The sequence below is a fragment of the Vulpes lagopus genome, chromosome 1, assembly GCF_018345385.1.
Source record: "Vulpes lagopus strain Blue_001 chromosome 1, ASM1834538v1, whole genome shotgun sequence".
NCBI classification, from domain to species: Eukaryota; Metazoa; Chordata; class Mammalia; order Carnivora; family Canidae; genus Vulpes; species Vulpes lagopus.
Genome location: NC_054824.1, coordinates 59,347,136 through 59,367,354, shown reverse-complemented (window position 1 = coordinate 59,367,354; position 20,219 = coordinate 59,347,136). Strand labels below are relative to the sequence as shown.

Here is a 20,219-nt window from a genome sequence, read left to right as displayed (position 1 = left end):
TGCATGGCTTCTAGTGGCTCCCGAGGACTAGAGGTTTCTTCAGCATGAAGGCAATTTCTTAGGCCACTTTACTGTCCTAGTCCAGAAATAGTTTTTGACCTGAACCAGACAGCCCATACTTAGGAAAAAAGATGACTCAGCAGCCTTTCCCAGCAAAGAATATAGACTCATCAATTTTACTGTGGGAAATGTTTCCCAATGACTAGCTCTTTTTTTTTTTTTTTCTTTCTTCTCCTCCTTTCTTTTACTGGATAAAAGGAGAGGTAATTCTAAAGTTATCAGTGTTCTTATTTATTAATTCAATAAACATTTGTTGTGTGCCTTCTTTGTACCTAGGCTCTAAATTATGTGTTAGACATGAGACATGACACCCATCCTCAAGGGGTTCACAGTCAAGTCCAGGAGAATCTAAGATAATAGGGTTTGAAATTCTATATAAATATTTTATATCCATTCAGAGTCAGCTAATGCTTACTGAATGCCTACTACACTTAAGTATAACTACATGTTGTAGACAAAAAAATAATGGTAGCGGCTTTCAGCTTGCTGAGATGGAAACCAGAGGGCTCACTGAGGCCTTAGAGACAGAAGAGACCAGGACAGTGTGATGGCCAAATGGAGATGATGGGGTGAGGGTATTATTACTGGAGGAGACAGCTTGTGCAAAGGCACAGGGGCTCTCTGAAGAACTATGATAGTCCAGTGTGAGTAGAGCATAGGTGGGGAGCTGTACAGTTGTAGCCATCTGAAATGAGAGTGATAACCTATATTTGGACCATATTTTCTAGGTCTTTCCAAGTCTTTGTTTTTCATGCTGGGCTCAGGGAGCTCTGTTCAATTCAATAGACAGTGTTAGATAGTTGAAAGTTTTTTTTTTTTTTTTTTTTTTTTTTTTTTTTTTTATAGTTGAAAGGTTTTGAGCAGATGAGTAATGTTAGGATTTAGGGGCTGAAAAAACTTTAGAAATTATGGAAATGAACCCTTTACTTTTGGTAGGCCCAGAGGGGTCCTTTAAATCTCTTCCTGTGGTTGGCCATACAGCTAGTTGGTGTCCTTTCATTTAATCCAGACTGCTTTCCCTGGTGTATTAGCCACAAGTGAGAGATTAGGAGTGGTTCTGGTGGGACTGGAGAAAATGAGGGCCTATCCCTTTGGAAACTAGGAATGGCCTTAACCCGGAGGCTGGGGTCCAGGAAAGGGAGGTGGCAAAGGTATACCTGGGTTGGATTTTGAGTCCTGGAGAGTAGAAAGTGGTGGTATTAATGGGAATAAGGAAATTAGAGGAGAAGCTGGTTGGGACTGTTTGTAGTGGGGGCAGGGTATGTCAGGGAGAGGCAGAGGGCTTAACTAAACATTACAAGCATCACAAGAGTATGGTCTTTGATTTTTAGACATTCACAAACCACCAGTGAAATGTAGTCATCTGAATGTAAACAGAGAGGAGTTTCACTTTTCTTCGTGGTATTTCCATTTTCACACATACGTAGGAATGCAGAAAATCAGGGTTTTCAGTCTGGAGCCTCAACAGTTACAAAGCATTTGGATCCCAACTTTGCATGGCTCCCTTAAGAACTCCCTGGAGTCTGTGTAATCTCCCCTGTTATGTTGCTTTTGCTGGAAACCATCTAAATTAGGTTCTTTGAGGTGAACTAAGGCCCATCCTTAGTAGTAGAATGCCAAGTAATTTCATTTGGAGTAGAATTTGGGCTTTAAAATTAGTCCACCTGTTCCCGAGCCCCTCCCTGCAGACACTCCTTCGTGTACCACTTTCAGCGTAGAGAGATTAGAACCAAAGCTTCATTTTTTGTTGTTGTTTTTCCAGAACTACTACGGAATAGCAGCTCTGTTGCTCTATGACCAATTTCCTCTGAAAAATGGCAACTCTTTCTTTTTTACTCCAAGGATCATTGTCAGAGCATCTTAAACGAGTCTCTCCTGTGGCCTGAGGCCTAGAGTATTGGACCAGCTCTCCTCCCACACACTTGTTGACAACAAAATTAGCTAACATCTTCCCAGGGTCACCCCTTCCTCCAGGCAAGCCTGAGTGCCTGGCAGAGGAGGCTCTTGGGTTGCCAGAGTATCTTTTCAATAGTTGGGATTAAAAAAAAGATTTGTCTTAAAAGGCCGAGTTCCCATGTATATTGTATAGTTTAGAAGAACTAATGTGTAGTTGCAAAACTAGAGACGTCAAGTGATTTGAAGAATAGCGTGCTTCTGTTGAGATTCATATCACGTATGTGTTCAACACTGTCTTGTCTCACACGATATTTATTATCATGTTTCTGTCATTTGTTCTCTAGCTCTCCTCCTTTCTTCTCTACTTATCAGAATTCTACTCAACATTCTAGGACATGATGATCTCATCATCCGTGAGGGCTTCCTCTTTCCTATTAGTCAATATCAGTTCTTCCTAGAGCAGTTTATTGTGTGTGTGTTTTTTTTACGTTTTTCTTTTATTATGAAAAATTCCAAACATATTAAAAGAGATTATATTCAATAAAATCCCATATACACATCTCCTTATTTTATAACTAATGACATTTTGCTATATTTGCTTCATCTGTTATTTTGCTGGAATGTTGCATTTTTTTATTTTATTTTTTAAAAATATTTTATGTATTTATTCATGAGAGACACACAGGGAGAGGCAGAGACACAGGCAGAGGGACAAGCAAGCTCCCTGTGGGGGGGGGCCCTGGGATCACACCCTGAGCCAAAGGCAGATGCTCAACTACTGAGCCACCGAGATGCCGCTGCTGAAATGTTTTAAAGCAAATACCAGACATTGTGACATTTACCCCTAAATATATATGGGTTTAGCTCTTCTAAAAAATAAGGGCATATTCTTACATAATCGCAAAAAGCATTACTTCCTTAATACTTTAAAATAGTCCGTATTCATATTTCCTCAATTGATCTCCCAAACCTAAGCATTTTAGTGATTGCCCTCATCGTAGCTTTATTCATTTACATTTGCTTGTCTTTCTTCTCTTACTAGACTGTGAACTGCTACGGGACAAGGATGTTATCTGGAATAGTTTCTCTCCCCTCCTCCTTGCAATGTTTAGGAAGATGCCCCGCACATGCCCACGCTAGCTGGCCTAACGGACCCAGATGTAGACTTGGTATTGGTTCCTCATTGACGGTCCATTGCAGATCTGCCTTTTAGCTCTAGTTATTTTATTTTAAAATTGTATTATCATGATACCCAGGAGGGAAGTAGATACCCAGTAAGAGAACTGAGTGCTTAAAATCAATTTAAAATACTGATGTCAGAAGGCGAGCTGCCAAACCTCGTGCCCTAGCGATTGGTGAAATGACTTGACTATGCCCCGTGAGAGTGAACTTGCTGTGATAGAGTGCCCTCTTTGTGAAGTTGCCTTTTTTCTGAAAGTACACTCTTTTGGAAGTGCTTCTTGGCGTCCTTCAGGAGGAGTGCTCTAACTGGTGCAGTGCATCATGCATTGAGTACAGTGCATAGAGTGTGAAGATCTGGCTGGGGGCCCACACAGCTTTCCATGGTTGTTAGGCAGTTCTCAGTTAACTTTTATAGAAATGGGCAAAATGGGTCCCATCACAGAGGCAAGTTTGTTTTCGTAGTTCACATAGCACAGTTTCTAGGTCTTCACCTACTGCTTTCAGATGCGTGATCTTTTAAGCAGAAATCCTAATGGCATGATCCCGAGCTTACCTTATAAACACGGTGCCCTTGTACGATGAGAGTGGGGTCAGAAGGGATGGGACAATCAACTGCACTCAGCTTCACTCTTGTTTAGGGACCTAACTGTTCCACATGCGTCTTTGCTCTTAAGGATGTGTGAATGCTGTGACCTTTTGATCATGCTTTCTTCTCGTGCCCCTGAGTTTATTGCAACAAAAGTCATATTCAGCCAAATACACTCAACTTCTTGAAAGAAATTTCTTCTGAAAATTACTTTTTTTTCCTTCCCATATTAAATTCACTCTTGACCATGATTTTTTCCTGGTGCTGCAGTGGTTATAATCTAAAATAAGCTGGTTGGCAGTGGGAAGGGAAAGGGCCCGGGGCTAGCCATCAGAAACCCTGAGTTCTAGTCCTGCCACTGACTATGTGACTTTGGGCAAGTCACTTCCCCTCTCAAGGATTCAGGGTCCTCATTCATAAAAGAAATACACTGCCCTGAAATTTAGAGTCAAAATGATTCCTATTGCCCTTTTCAGCTCTCTGATTCTGAATAACTTGCAACAATGCTAAAGAATTATAGAGAGGGCTCTTTCAGAAAGCAAGCAAGCAATTCAGCATTCACTTAAATAAATGTCCTTCAGGGACATTTCTTAGCAAACACCAATAAGGACTGGTCTCTAAAGTAACGCTTTGCCTGCTGGATTCACTGGATGGCCAAATAAGAGAAGAGGTTTTTTTTTTTTTGGGAAAAGATAACATCCTATGACATCCTGGGCCTGAAAATTTTCTTTCCAAGAGACATTGGTCTAAAAGAGGGGAATATTCATTCAATAATTCATTGCATAAATATTTGTTGAGCAGCTACCCTATAGCAGGCACTAAACTAAGTTGTAAGGATACAACTTTAAGCAAGATAGAGCACTTATCCTCATGGGGTTTCTGTTTTGCAGGAGAGACAAATAAATACACAACAGAACTACAGATTGTGGTAATAGCCATAAAGAAAATACACGGAGGCTGTGCTCGAGAAGGAGGAAACCTGCTCTGGGTATAGTAGGCCGGCAAGGCCTATCATAGGAGGTGGTGTTCACTCTGAGGTGGAAGGGGTGGACCTAACAGAGAAATAGGAGGAGAGCATTTCGGGAATACAGAGAGGTTCTGAGATGGGAAACTGTAAGAAGACATTGTCAGATGCCCGAGAAAGATGATGGGGTTGATGGGGTCCTAGACTAGAGAATAGAAGTGAGGGAACTGAATGGCTTTGAGAGATACACTTTTGAGATGGAAATAATAAGGCTTGGTAATAGGTTGAGTGTGGGAAGTGACAGATAAGGGGAAATCAAGGAAAATGTCTAGGTTTTTGGCTTCCATGAATGAGTGGCTGGTGCCACTTACTGAAATGAGGGTACTCCTGGAGAGGAATAGGGTTCTCTGGCAAGAAGAGTCAAGAATTTTGTTTTTAATATACTGCATTTAAGATGTCTTAGACATCACAGAGGAGAGTTCAGTAGGCAGCGGGACCTACAGACCTGGAACTCAGGACAGAGGTTAGGGCTTACCTCAGAGATGGGGAGTCACTAGCATGAACAGGTGGCATCAAGTGCATGACTGTGAGATCATCTTGGGCAGTGGTCCTTTGCCTTGGCTGCACATCAGATCCTGTGCTAAGTAAGCTTTTACAAAATAACTCCTCGGGACCCACTTGCCAGAGATTTTGATTTAACTGAGCCGAGGTGGGGTCTGGACGTCTATATTTTTCAAAGCTCCCTGGAGGATTTCCTAATCCAGCTGGAGTAGAACAGCCACTGCTCCAGGAAATAAGTTTCCCATTCTTTATACCTTCCTCCTGTTTGGAAGACACAGTCTTCGGCCCTTCGGATGAGGTTCAGTTCTCCCTGTACCATGGCAGAGTCTTGGATTTAACTCTGTTGTGCCCTTGTCTTCCATGTTCTCGATCTCTTAAGGGAGTACTTGAGTATGGAGGATTTAAGTAGGTCTTCTTTCAGCCCATCACTCTCATGCTAACCCTGATGTGGTTTAGCGGTAGCTGGTGTTTGTCATGGTTGAAAGATGAAGAACCCTTTCAGCTTCTGTTCTTCATTGTACCGTAAGAATTTTGTTGTGGTTGTGGTGCTGGCTATGAAGGGGCAGACATCTACAAAGAAAAACGCATACCTCTTTTTATACATACGCAACTGCAGATAGATATTCTCTGAGTTACTCTAGGTGTCTGTAGGTACTTGGAGCTCCCGTTTGAAGGTAGTTTCCATAAGGTCATTGAGGCTTTTAAAATTTCACCTGCTCTTACATTTTTTCATCCTTATCAGTGCTGTTTCAAGTCCTTTATTCTTGCCTACAGCCTCTTGTGGCTCCCCTAAAGCACTGTGCTAAGAGGAAATGGAAAGGGTACTCACCCATCCATATGCTGAGCTCACATCTCATCTAGTCTCTGTGAAAACCCAATGAAAAGGCTGTAGAAAGCAGAGGCAAGGCTTTATTAAGTTTTCTTGTGACCCATAGCCCACATAAAGTCCCAGTGTTTAAAGGAACCATGCAGGCTCATGTAGTCCTCTCCTTAGTCCTCAGGGAATCTGACATTCCAAAAATATGGCCTATTAAAAAAAATAACTTCCAGGGACAATTCCATAAGCTTTCTTGTTAATGTTTACAGCTGTATCAACACCACAGCAATGGTTTTTTTTTTTTTTCTATGTATGTGAGGAACAGAATCCACGGATCTAACTGTGACAAGTACTCTATAATTCCCTAATTGTGAAACTAGTTAGACATAGCAAGATGCATCAATGGAAGTTTGTTTAGGGTAGTGGGTGAGCTATTAACGTTGTAATTGAATCTTTGCTGCTGCTTCTGCTCGTGCTGAAAACCAGCCTTGGCCCCGCACGGGTGTCTCTGTCGACCTGGATATTTTGGGGAGCTTCGTTAGCTAGGACGGGAACCATATACCCTCCAGGCTGAGCTTGCTGATGGCTAAAGACCACAGGCTCGCTGTTTCACCTCTGCCGGCCCTAGTTGCTTTGTCTATGACCACCTTGCTGGCTGCGGGTTGGAAGCTGTTTGGGGCAATCTCTAAAGACTGCGGAGAGTTCCAAAATCTATTCATAATCTGGTTAAGGAGTCCTAAACAATGGGGAAAACAGCATAAAAAACAATGAATTCACTTGGTAACTTTTCTCCTGATCTCAGTTCCTAGTTCCAGCAGATGCCCCAAACTGATGCTGGCAGGAAATAGGGTGGTGGGCGCATTTCAGTTAATGGACCTATTTGGAACATGTTTGGCTGCGGAGACAGCTACGCTCATATTACCAAGCCTTGGCTTCCTGTCTGTTTTCTTTGGGCTGGGTAGGCAATGAAAAAGGAGACAGGAAAATACATTTTGGGGCAAATAAAATAAGGAATCTGTCTTATGAAGACAGCTTATAGCTGGGAAATTCTAATGTTCACCTTAACCCTCTTCTGATAGATTGCTCTTGTCCTATATCGAGAGGAGGATGAGGTGTTCTTGATACTCATAGAATATACCTCCTCACTGTCAAAGGCTCTTAATAATCCTCCTTCCATATTTTTTCTTTTTTTTATGGATAATAATCCTGATTCCCTGAATTTTTCTTCAGGAGGCAAATTCTGATTCCAGTCATCATCTTAATGGCTCTTGTTTTGTTTTTTAAAGAGAGAGCGTGCATATGCACACCTGTTCGAGAGGAGAGGGGAGGGGCAGAGGGAGAGGGAGAAAGTCTCAAGCAGGCTTCACCAGCACGGAGCCTGAGGCAGGCCTCAATCCCATGACCCTGAGATCATGACTCAAGAGTCAGATGCTTAACTGACTGAGCTACCCAGGTGCCCCTTCGTGGCTCTTTGAATCAGCTTCAGTTACAGTATGTTGCGGTGACAGACTAGGGCCTCATTCTGGTACAGAATATGGAAAAAGGAATCTACAGTGTATTTCTGTTCACATATGAGGCATTATCGTACTCGTTCACCACTCTGGCACTCCACAGGTGTGCACTTAACTTATGTAGCACCAAGATTCAGATGTTTTTCTGTTGTACCTGCACCAAGACAACACTATACTCTGCTCAGAATGATTTCATGATTTTCAAAAAGCCTTTGAACCTTCGTTATATTGTAATTTGCATATTTCTTTAAAATCTAGAACTTCCTTAGATTTTAGACTTGAATAAACTGGAAGAGAGACAAGGTTTTTTTTGTTTTTTAATAATGGATTCTCACATTCACATGGTAACCCAAATGGTATTTTTCTATTTCTTATACAGAATCATAATACTAGATTTAAAATTAAAAAAGCATTTTCTCTGATTTAACATAGTTTATTTATGTGCTTTTAGGTTTTGGGGTATCACAAAATATCCAGATTCCTCTTGAGAATTTGAGTTTCCTTCACTATATTTCCATATTTTTCCTCTTAAAGGGGTTTAAAGGTTTGAGTTTTAATTTTTCAGAAAGCAGTCACAGTAAGGTATAGTTGTAATAAAAAAAGAAAAGTCAGTTATGTCATTGTGGAAATTTCCCTTTGACAAATGTGTTTGTCTCTGGTTCTGCCCCAGTTTTGAGAGAATATGTGTGACGTACACAGACTCTGAACTTTGGGGAAGTTTCATCCTTCATGAAACAGGCAGACACACCCCAGTACACAATCACCTTTCCCACCACCGCCAAGAGGGTTAGAGGAGGCACCCAGAGAGTCCCTCCTGAGTTCCGGCATCCTGGCCTCGTTGCTGGCACTCCACTCCCAAATCACCCACCATCTGGGACCTCGGCTCTCCATTCATAGAACAGAGGAGTAGGAATGCTTGCCACCAGATGATGCTTATAAAACCACTTGCGATAGGCATTATAGAGACACTTCATTATAAATATCAGTATTGATGGTTCCTTGGCTTAACCCCCCAGTATGTATGTTCACATATCTATTTAGTATGGTCAATTGTTCAGCTAATTAATATGCTTTTATTTTATGATTTGCTGTTTCCAGGGCACAGACAGAAGCTTGATGACTCTAAACCTAGTTTGTTCTCTGACCGCCTCAGTGATTTAGGGCGCATTCCTCATCCCAGTATGAGAGTAGGTGTCCCGCCTCAGAACCCACGGCCCTCCCTGAACTCTGCACCAAGTCCTTTTAATCCACAAGGACAGAGTCAGATTACAGGTAAGACAGATTCCTAGGTTTCACTTGCACACGGTCCGGCAGGCTGGGGGTGAGGGGCTGCCACATGAGACGCACTCACTGCAATACTCCTGGGCTCTGAAATGGCTTTATTATTAAAGAATCAAGACGTGAAGATCTTATGGACCTCCTCCTCCTCCTCCCACTCCTCCTCCTCCTCCTCCTCCTCCTCCTTCTTCTTCTTTTTTTTTTTTTAACGAAAAACAAATTCCGGTATGCAGTAACTTGGGGATAAAATTTGGGGGAAGTTGCTGTGAATGCTGTACTCTGGAGCACTGTCAGTCTGCACACTGGTGGAGGGTAATAACTATGCTCTCTAGGAGAATGTTCATGAATAAGTTTCTGTACTGGGCCTTGGGTGGCTCAGAGGAGAGCATCACACCCTCGCTATTAGAAAATCAGTGTTACTGTCTCAGACTTGGGCTTAAATTTCTTACATGTATAACTATTTCATTAAGTTTGCTTGAAGATTGCCCAGGGCTAACAGGAAGCCTTGATTGGTGGGTGTAAGGCAAGGTCAATGAGCGGCTCATCAGGCAAACAGAATTTGCTGCTGATTCACATTTAGCCCCGGGTCCTAATGCGGCATTTCTTTTTATACTACATTCTAGTAAGCTGCTTGCTACCTTTCTTCTTAAAAATTAACGTCAGCATTGCATTACAGACTAATCATTCATGTTTGGTGCAGTAAGACTCCCAATTCTCTTCCTCTCTCTTTTTTTTTCTGCCCCATTTGTGCAAAAACAGATCTTGCTTTTAGTGCAATTGCTTTTAGATCGTGGTGACAGAGGAGTGTGTCAGTCATCACAGATCTTTAATTTGCTGATCACAAGTATTGAGAGCTGATGTCACCTAGTCATGTCATTTGGTTTCTGTTGTTGGCAAGGGTGGACTAGAATGGAGGGAAAATAACTCAAAATGTACAGTAAACTCTCAACATTGATCTCTTCTAATGGTGAGGTTTTCCCCCATAGTGGCTAGGTGTTAAGTGTCCTTAATGGTTTATAAACATAATTGTTTATAAATGGAATGACCTACCTCTCTATCTCTCCTGCCCATATTAGATATACATCTTCTTGGATATTTATTTAGAGTGGGTGTATGTATATTAGTCTGCATATAAGGGTATACCTGAGTATATATTTAAAAAATAATACAGAATTATAAAAATAAAATATTTAAAAGCTAAAGAGAACCAGATATCTGTGTCAGGGAAGAACATTAGAGCTCTGTGAAGAGTAGCCATGTATTAGCCTAAATAATTCCCTAAATATTGATATGTAGGAATCAAAAGGCTAATGCCTTTACTAGACATGTGTCCTTAATAAAAATGCAAGGTTGAAATTCACACTAACTTGTAAACATGAAGCTTGTAGCTATAGGTGCTACTGCATTTAAAGTAGTGGGCTTTAGATCTTTGATTAAGGTCCATAAATGGCTCTCCTTTTGTCTTTATAGTATTTTTTAGACCATATGTGTGTATGGAAGCATTTGGATACATATATAAAAGTGCTTATATATGATTTTAAGGGACTTATGATGACTAATAAAATATATATAAGAAAAATGCATGTTCTACGATTTGGCAATCCCTGGGTTCTTGAAATGTTTGATTTCTGTATTCTAACCCTTAACTGCTAATTACATTTTGCTAATGACCAATGCTTTTAAAAATGGCCTTTGGAAACTGTGTGTCGCTAGATTCACTTTTAAGAAGATGCTTTTCTTAAGGCTCTGACCTCAGACCTAAAGATGACATCATAAAAAAGAACCAGAGGACATTTTAGAAACTGAAGGTACCTTAGATATCATTAACCAAAAGGTTGGTAAAAGTGGTGAAGAGGATCTACATTTTAGCAGCAGATGTAAGTGCAGAAAGTAAAGATCTGAGGAGATCCACGTGTGTACCAGGAGAGATCAGGGTCGTGACCACATTCATAGATTCAGCTCAACTCTGCTCCTCGCCCTCCTTCCTGTTGGGAGGCTCAGGAACATCAAGCTTCTTGTCTACAGTTTCACAGCAAGTTAGTGGCAGAGCAGAATTAGGTCTCTCAACTCCTGATGCAGTATGTTTTTTCTTACATGATACTGTGCTGCAACTCCATCATGGTCAATTAAAAATAATTTTTAAATATTCCCTGGGTGTATTTCTAAAAATCAAACTATAAAACACTTGTATTTCTAGGTACTGATAGCTTTCTGGAATTATATCACAAGAGAATTAACTCTGCATTTGGAATTACAGCACCAGTATAATTGATTTATAGATCAGTCTTCTCCTTTTTCTAACATTCACAAGGTACTAGGCCCAACAACTTTCTCCAGCCTCCTGATTTGCAGATTTACACACACACACACACACACACACACACACACGCCACCCTTACCCACTCTTGGCCACATGCACTTCCTATATGTGCTCCTATGTCATCAGTGAGATAATACAAAGTTCTATCCATAACCAAGGATGTGTAGGGTTCTACTATAACTCAAATGAGTAGGAAAACCAGAAGACCCATACCAGCAACAACTTCAAAGTGAGTTGAATAGATTTCATTTTTTTTCCTCTCTGGGTTAATTTTCTTATTTATTTAGTAAATATGAATTAGAGCCTACCTGAAGTAAAGAATTGGGTCTTAGGTAATATGGGATGGGGGGAGAAGAAAAGTGCTCTGTCCTTGAGGTGTAGTCTAATGGAAGACTTAGCTATCCTTCCCAGCCTTCACATGCCACACCCGGTCCCCAGATGATAATGTTGTTGTTCCCTGAGTACACGTTCTTCTCTCTGTACCGCCTTACTTAGGCTATCCTACTTCCCGTGATTTCTGTCTGCTGGAGGGTGCCATCTATCCTCCAGGGTCACTGTTAGCTTCTTCCAGAGAGCCCGGCACCTCTATCTAGATGCTGCCTGTCCATCCTCTAAGCTCTAGTTGAGATTGCTTGATTTTAGAGCTTCCACATGTTTGTTTTTTTCTACCCTGCTAGATTGCAAATTCTTTAAGGGATTTATTATGGGATTTATTTTGGTTTGTGCCTAACATCTTGTGAAATGTCGAATGAATAAAAGTTTATTTTATTTTTATTTTTTTAAAGATTTTATTTATTTATTTGAGAGAGAGAGAGAACATGAGTTGGGGGAAGGGAGCAGAGAGAGGGAGAAGCAGACTTCCTGCTGAGCAGGGAGCCCTAAGCAAGGCTCGATCCCAGGGCCCTGGAATTATGAGCTGAGCTGAAGGCAGATACTTAAACCACTGATCCACCCGGGTGCCCCTGAATGAAAGTTTAGATGAGAAGAAGTCCGTACAAGAAGGGCTGGGATGTCATGCCTTGTTGGCGTTAACTGTTCTAATTTCCTGTCCCAGGGTTCCATTGTTCCCTGGTGATGAACAATACTGGCAGAAATCACATTTCAGTATAATACTTACATAGTCCAATACTTACCATTTGGTTTCACTCCAGTGTAAGATCTACAGAATTGCATCATTCAATTTAAATTCTACTTATGAGCCTTAGCTATAATGGATTTTGTGACTTCTTTGCAGTATGTCACATCTGCATTTTAGTTCATGGAATCCTTTGGATAAAGATGTTTGTCACCTCTCACTGGCTTGGCCCTCTTAAGCTCTTACTTCAAGACTGTAGATGCTGATCATGGTTCTGTGGTCACTATTGATTCTCCCACTTGCCAATGGAAAAGGGGTGAAATGAAGTTAAAGGTCATAAACTGAGGAAGTGATAGGCAGTTAGTGTTTCATATTAGTGACCTCCAGTGTCTCTTGTAGTTCCTTAGGGCTAACGGTTCCTGTCATGCAGTGGGCTGGCTTCTTTGCAGTGCTGGTCTCACGGTGTCATGAATGGCTGATGTTCTGTTTGGAAGCTCAGGGATTTCTATGCCTTCTTGAGGAAGTTGCTTCCTTCTGGGTGCTAAGAAATAACTAGCCAGTCACAAATGTCTGCTTCTTTTGATTCAGAATGTGATGATAGCAGTGGAGCAAGGATATCATGTTAGGGAATATTACTCAAGATAATCTCTATTTTAAACTCAGTACTTTGTGGTGGGTGAGCTACATCTAAAACAAATAAACGATAAAAAGCAGACTTAGGCCCTTTGGTTTGGTGGATTGGGACATTCATCTAACCTTTGGGGTGGGCATTCTGCTGTTCTGTTATTCATTCGTTCAAAAAATATTTGAGTGCTTACTATCTGCCAGTCATTAAGGGAACAAGATAGTTTCTGCTGACAAGGGGCTTACGTTTTTGTGATAGATATGGTCTGTAAATGGCTAAATAAGCATACATACAATATAATTTCAGATAATAACACCATGCTTTAAGAAATTAAATAGGGTGATGTATTAGAGAACAACTTAGGGAAGGGAGAAGGTAATTTTGATTAGAATGTTGGGACATGGGATCCCTGGGTGGCGCAGTGGTTTGGCGCTTGCCTTTGGCCCAGGGCGCGATCCTGGAGACCCGGGATCGAATCCCACATCGGGCTCCCGGTGCATGGAGCCTGTTTCTCCCTCTGCCTATGTCTCTGCCTCTCTCTCTGTCTCTCTGTGACTATCATAAATAAAAAAAAAAAAAAAATAGAATGTTGGGACAGGGTTCCTTGAAGAACTTGGAAGATCATGAGGAACGGCATTTTAGGCCGTGGAAAAGTCATGCAAAGGCCCTCAGAAAGTGGTGACCGTGGTGTGCCTAGGGGCAGGAGGCCCCTAGGTGTCCATGTGTAGGTGGACATGGGAAATGATACAGAAAGGCAGGCAGGGAATGGATCACGTGGAGTCTTTAAGGGCCTAGAAAGGAGCTTGGGTTTTGTTCTGATTGCAGTGGGGGGCTCTTGAGGGATGTGAACAAGAGAATGACATTATCTAATATTCATGCTCTTTATTATTTATTTTTTAAAAATATTTTTTTAAAAAAGATTTTTAAAATTTATTCATGAGAGACACACAGAGGCAGAGGCACAGGTAGACGGAGAAGCAGGTTCCCTGCGGGGAGCCTGATGCAGTACTCGATCCCAGGACCCTGGGATCACTACCTGAGTCGAAGGCAGACACTCAACCACTGAACCACCCAGGCATCCCTAATGTACATGTTTTTAAAAAGTCACTTTGGTTGCTGTGTGAAGAATGGATTGTATGGGTGCCATACAATCCATTGTAGAAGCAGGGTCATCATTCGGGAAGCTGTTGCTGTAGACCAGGAGAGAGTTAAGGATGGCAGCATTTCTCATATTTCTCTGAGACTCAGATCAAATGCCAGGACCTCTGTCAGGCTTCTTCTAACCTACCCAGGCTGAACCTAAAGCTCCCTCCCATACCACTGGTCCATTTGGTGACAATTATTTGTTTACATGTCTGTCTCCTTCATCAGACTTTGAACTTTTAAAGTTTAAGGCCATGTTTTATTTACCTCAATGTCCCCATTATACATAGTGCCTGTTGCTCTGTGAGTTTGGTTTGATGATGAATGAATGAATGAATGGGTCATTGACTTCCTGAGGAAGTGTGACCCATTATGATCCTCGCCCTAGTACCTGTTTGATTGAATTATTGTGAGCTACTCTTTATTGGATGCATATTGTGTGCCAGGAGTTGTAATGAGGTCAGTTCCTGTGCTCCTTACAACAGCTCTGGCAGGTGGATGGCATTATTATGCAAAGCTGAGGGTCTGAAAGGCCAGATGCCTTAGATACCCTGCCCAGAGTCCCACTTAGAGCTAGTAAGTGGCAAATACAGGTATGAAAGCCAGATCTGCACTGCTTCAGGGTCCTATGCTCCTTAACCATGAGCACTGTTTGGAGGCTGATGCATGAGAGGCTGTTTCCTCCCATTTCTGAACCTGCTGACTTTCATTTATGCAGCTTTTCCCCACTGACAAACTTGTTTTGCATAAAGTTCTTATTAAAGCCTTAAAACAATTCTGAAAAATACATATCTTACAGGTGGAAGAAATTGAGTCTTCAAGAGATGACTCACTGAAAGCTTCTTCAGCCACTATAATCGACTATGAGCTTAGTAGATCCTTAGTAGGCAGTCATCCTCATCCCTGTCAAGTCGGGCATATTGCTGGCAATCTAAATGATACATATTCTAAGGGACTACTTTCTTTTTCTTCTCCCCATCGGATATTATTTAGAATCCTCAGGGATGATATTTTCATAAAAGGGATGCATTAGGAGTATCTGAATCATGCTTTAAAATGCAATAAAATTGTTTTCAGTGGTTAAATTACAGTTTCGTGAATTTATATTCAAGGTAATACTTTTAGAAATCTCTCAAAAAGCAACTTGGCCAGGCATCACGTAGAATAATCATCTTATCAGCAGTTACATTGACTGCAGTGAAGTATTTCCACCCAACTTTGTATTCCCTTTGCCAGCAACAAGCCTTTAAACATGAAGAGGATCTCAGCCAATTAGGCCAGCTGAGCTTGGGCTGTGTATGTTTGGCTGTCCCAGGCCTGAGCCCACAGCCTTACACTGAAATATTTACTAGCATAATCCTTTCTGAAATAGGAAAGCACAGCTGAGTAGTGTGTGTCTCAAATTACAGCTGTATTCAAATGCCCAGTGACCACACAACTGTTTAATGTGAAACAGAGTGGGAGGTGAAGTGGGCCTGGGGCAGGGGTAGTGGGCAGTGGCTGCAAGTGTGAAGAAGAGCCGGAGGCCCTAGAGAGGCTCAGTGACTGTTAGCAGGAAGAGTGACCACAGGTGCCATCAGCATTGACAAGGTGGTGGGGCATGGGGAAAGGGAGAGGTGAGTGAGGCCTCATGCTTTTTGCCCACCATTGTCTTACTTACTTGCAGGCCTCTTATGTCTGAAGGAACTGAAATCACTGCCTTCAAAGGCAGGCTGTTGAATGTAGTGTTCTTTTACTTTGGTGGTGCTAATGTTTAATTTTTGAAGTTATCAGAAAGTCCTGTCCCATTCTCTGCCTTGGATGGTTTGCGCAGGAGATCCAAGTAAATTTGCTGCTGCCATGCACATTTGTAAGCTGGCAAGCTCCTTAGAAGAGTCACCAGTTACAGTCCATGTGAGAAAATGGTACAAATTGTGTGTGAACAAAATTACACATCCATTGAGCTCTGGCAGCCACCTTATGAAGAAGGGCAGAATTTGAGGTCAGCCTGACTGGCTTTGAAGAATAAGGCTCAGGAAGACTCTGTGGAAGGCTGGTGGTCAACACGTCAAGTTGTTAGCCTGTTAGTGTCCTTAGATCAGATCAGCTTCTTAAAGGTCTCTGGACTTTTGTCAGTAGGAATCCCTTATTAACTGAAGATGCTCTGGGGTCTCATAAGAGCTTTATTATGCTCTTAGAAAAATGGAGAGGGGCAGTGTTCCAAAAAGAATTAATTTCTTGAGTTCCAAAAAACTTGCCTTTGTAATTTCCTCCTTTCTGGAAGAGAAGATGCATAGTTAATGTCTAATTGTGATAAGAAGACTCCATCTACATAATGCCGTGCTTTATCCTTCCTTCCCCAAGACTGTTGTGTTTCTAGCTGGTCTTTGGGTCTCTGCCCAGAGGAAGTCTTGATTTCTTTCTTTCATTCTTTTCCAGAGCATTATATTTCTCTGGCTTAATATCTGGTTTTAGCTTTATATACACACATGTGTGTGCATGTGTAATACAGACACACAGATGTGTATATATGTATATGTATATATGGACAAATGCATGTCTATCCTCTTCACTAGTTGCCTAGGGACCTTTCTTGCCCCTTTTTACCTTTTGCAATGGACTGTAGGCAAAATAATCAGAATAGGAATCTAGCTTTGGAGGAAATATTCACCCTACAAGGCCAACCCAGGAGAGGGGCATGTCAGGCATGCAGTTTGGTATAGTGGATGCTCTGGTGGTGCATTTTGATTCCATTTCTTCATCTTGATATGTGCATAAATGCTCCAGAAACAAAATTGTATGTCCCTACTCCCACATAAGATCATCAGATTTTTTTTTCTAGGGCTTTATTTGGATAGAGACTTGCTTTTTAATGTTTCAAAACAGTAGCAGTCTTTAAGACAGATATTACTGAAGAGTCCATATTGTGAAGTCTGTTTTGTGAATAAGAAAACCTAGGCACCAGGAGATTTCTGAAACTCTCAGAGCTAAAATGAGTGTCCCAGGAAGGTGAAATCTGACAAGGTGGTTTTAGGTGGAGAGGAGGTGAGAGTTTAGGGGAGAAGGTTAAGGAGAATGGTAAATGATTGGAACAGTCATCCAGATGAATGATGGGAAAGGAAAGTGGCTTTGGGTGAGCATCACTGAGGAGATGGCTAAGGATAGAAATATTTGGAAGAGCCAGCCATCACAGTTACGTGCTTCTCTCCTGCATGCGTTGCAGTTTGGTAATGGGAGTGGGCTCTAGTGTAGTGGATCATCAGGGAGAATGAGTCTCTCCTAGGATTTGGTAGGATTTTGTACAAGTCGGGGAAACAAGGAAGATGTTGAGCCAGTTACCAATATGGAGGGATACTCAGGAGGTTGGTAGGTCATGGTAAAGATAGAACTTCTGTAGAGGAGTTGGCTCTGTCTTGTGATTTTGGAGAATAAGGCAAGTGGAAAAGTTAGGAGGAAGGAGGAAAGATCCGGGGAAATCCTAAGTTTCAGGTTGGGCAGGAAGTAGGTGTCCTGTGGAAAGGTTGAGGGTACATGGGAGCTCTTGGCTACTCCTTCAACTATTCCTCATGTGATGGCTGGAGGTTCCATTGGATGCTGCCTTGAGAAAACAGTGTCCTCTAGCTATGTGTGGCCAGGGCAGTGGCGGGGGAAGGTGTCTTCTGGTACTCTTAATGCATCCAAAATCAGTGTTAACTTTTTTGTCATTCTATCACACTGTGGCTGCTTGTAGGGCAGGTTTCTGCCATCCTGTCTTGGACTTGACCCAACGCAGCACTGTACTTTCTTTCTTACTCAGTTTCATCATTTTCCATCTTGTTAGGATTATTTAGTGATTCTAAAACTTCATGCAGTGTGTTGGCTGTTCCTCACAACTTTATCTCATCTTGCAGCTTAGAAACATTGTTTCTAATTCTGTAAAGACTTTAATGAATGTGCTGGATTGTAATTAATTTGAATCTACCACGATACATCTCTCTCAAAGCCGACCAGAAGTCATCTCAACCACCACTTTCTGGTAGACCTTTTAACTGGCTATAAATCACATCAGAGATAAGGCATATACTTTGCTGAGGTCAAGATGCACAATGGACAGGTGAGCTTTCTTCTAATCTATTGCTCTAGTAACCCTAGGAGATGGGTTTTGGTGAACCTGTTCTGCTTTCTGATCATTACTTTGGAGCTCAGGTGTGAGAAACTTGTTGTCCACAGGCTGTTGAAGGTGACTTTAGTGTTTTCAGTGGACTGCAAGCAGGTCATCAATCACCAACAGAAGCTCCAAAAAACTAGTTGACATTTAGATTTTACCAGTAGCAATGCTTTTCGCAAAACGAGGTGAGTGGAATAAGCGAATATACAACTATCATAGGTCATGTCGTGAAGGCACAATCTTCAAATAATTTCAGGACTCTCATGTGCAGGCGTAATGCCAGAGAACAAAGCTAAGGTTAGTAGTGAGTGGAGTTATGGGGAAACAGACTTGACTTAATAAAACTTTATAGCCCTGCTCTGTCAAAAAGAAGCCTTTGCCTACTGGTCTCCACAATTCTTGCAAAACTGGGGTGAACTCATCTGGGAGCAGAACCTTGAATTCGTCTAAAGCACAAGTCTCTCTCCTCTGTCTTCTTACTTCTCCTGGGCCTTCGTGTCTTCTGAAGCATGTTTGTTTTGCTCATTCTATTTGAAGATCCTTCTTGATAGAGAAGATTAAATCAGAATAGCACTGGGTCAATTTCCTTTCCGAAGGTCATCAGTAAAAATTATGTCCTTTGTTTTCAGACTTTGGTGCATTTTAGCATCACCTGGGGAGCTTGTTAAAAGTCCAGGTGCCCAGGCTTTAGCCCTTGAACCAGAATGGATGAGGCGGGGTCTGCCCAGATCACGGCGGCAGGCCCAAGGCCCATCACCAGAGGTCCCCCTGCTCAGCCAGAGCTGATCTGATCCAGCCCGAGGCATGCCAGGAGCCTCATCCCCGTGGTCCTGAGTCAGATGGTGTGTGGAGGCAGCTAAATGCCCCAGGCCACTTGCTGGCTTTCCTGAGTCTGGCTCCTGGGCTCCCCCCCGCAGTCCATTTCAGCGGTTGTTTGCCCTGTACACCCTTCCCTGTTTGCCCAGTCCTAGACTGGACTTGTGCCCTGTTTCTATTATGATGCTAAGGGAGATTTTAGAAATGCATATCTGGTTATGTCACCTCATACTCAAAACACCTCAGTGACCTTCCACTGCACTTAGGATAAGGCCCCAAACCTCCAGTGTGGTCCAGCAGGTTTTGCCTGCTGACTCCTCCCCTTTTCTCCTCTCACGAGATTTTGAACCTTTTGTCAGTAATCCACCCACACGGGCTCTCTTGACTCCTCCAAAAACCTTGTTGCCTCCATCCCATAAACTTGATACACACTGATCACTCTGCCTAAAGTCCTGTTCACCTTACCTGCCGCTTTCCAGGACCTTTGCTTGCCCACTGAGTTCTTGGCTTAATGGTCACATCACATCATGAGAGAAGCTAGATCCCCAGGTGTGGTTGGGGTCCCCCACAGGGCATTGTCATGGTGCCAAGGACTCTCCTTTCTAGTATTTCTCACCTTTGATTCACGTCAGTCATCCCTGCCAGACTGTAAAGTCTATGGGGGCAGAGGTTAGGTCTGTCTGTATTTACCATTAACCTCCCTAGTAGCTAGCACAGTACCACAGTAGGCCATTCAGTTAGTATTTTTGGAATGAATGAATGAATGGTTGCATGAGTGAATGAATGACCAGGAGATAATTCTTAGCACCGTGGATGCCATGATCCATCTGATAGCAGAAGTCACCATGCCTGGGGACCTTCTTTAATATCCTAGTTGCTCTGGCTGCCCCCCTGGATGTGGACATCAGCCTGATTTGACCTGAACTGACTCCACCCACTTGAGTGTGGTGATTTGGACTGAAGTTCACTTCTCTGGCCAGCAGCACCATATCTCCGTCATATCTCAGGTTCTGGTTTTGTGTGTAGCTTCTTCCCATCCCTCTGCTGGCTTTACCATTGAGGTCTGGGATATGCCACTGCTGAGGACAGATTAGGTGTGACATGTGGTATAGACTCTCGTTTCTTCTATTAAGTTTTTTCTAAATAAGAAAATCCCCTCATTTTTTATGAGACGGTTATGAGTCCCATTCATCCAAAAGCTGGTGATACTTTTAAGGCATTTCTCATTACCTTGTCTTAATTCAACTTCCTTTGGTTTT

The 20,219-nt window shown here is 42.2% G+C and overlaps 1 protein-coding gene across 4 annotated transcripts in view; it reads left to right on the top strand.

Annotated features, from left to right (window-relative positions):
* The window catches only part of RUNX2 (RUNX family transcription factor 2), a 148,204-nt gene that overhangs the window by 58,763 nt on the left and 69,222 nt on the right, over positions 1–20,219 (top strand). For 3 of the 4 annotated variants that reach the window (XM_041750757.1, XM_041750739.1, XM_041750734.1), the window contains exon 4: positions 8,676–8,849. The exons of the other annotated variant lie outside the window; for it this stretch is intronic. In XM_041750757.1, the coding sequence (XP_041606691.1) occupies positions 8,676–8,849 (174 nt within the window). The remainder of the gene's footprint in view (positions 1–8,675; positions 8,850–20,219) is intronic. 4 annotated transcript variants of the gene reach the window in all.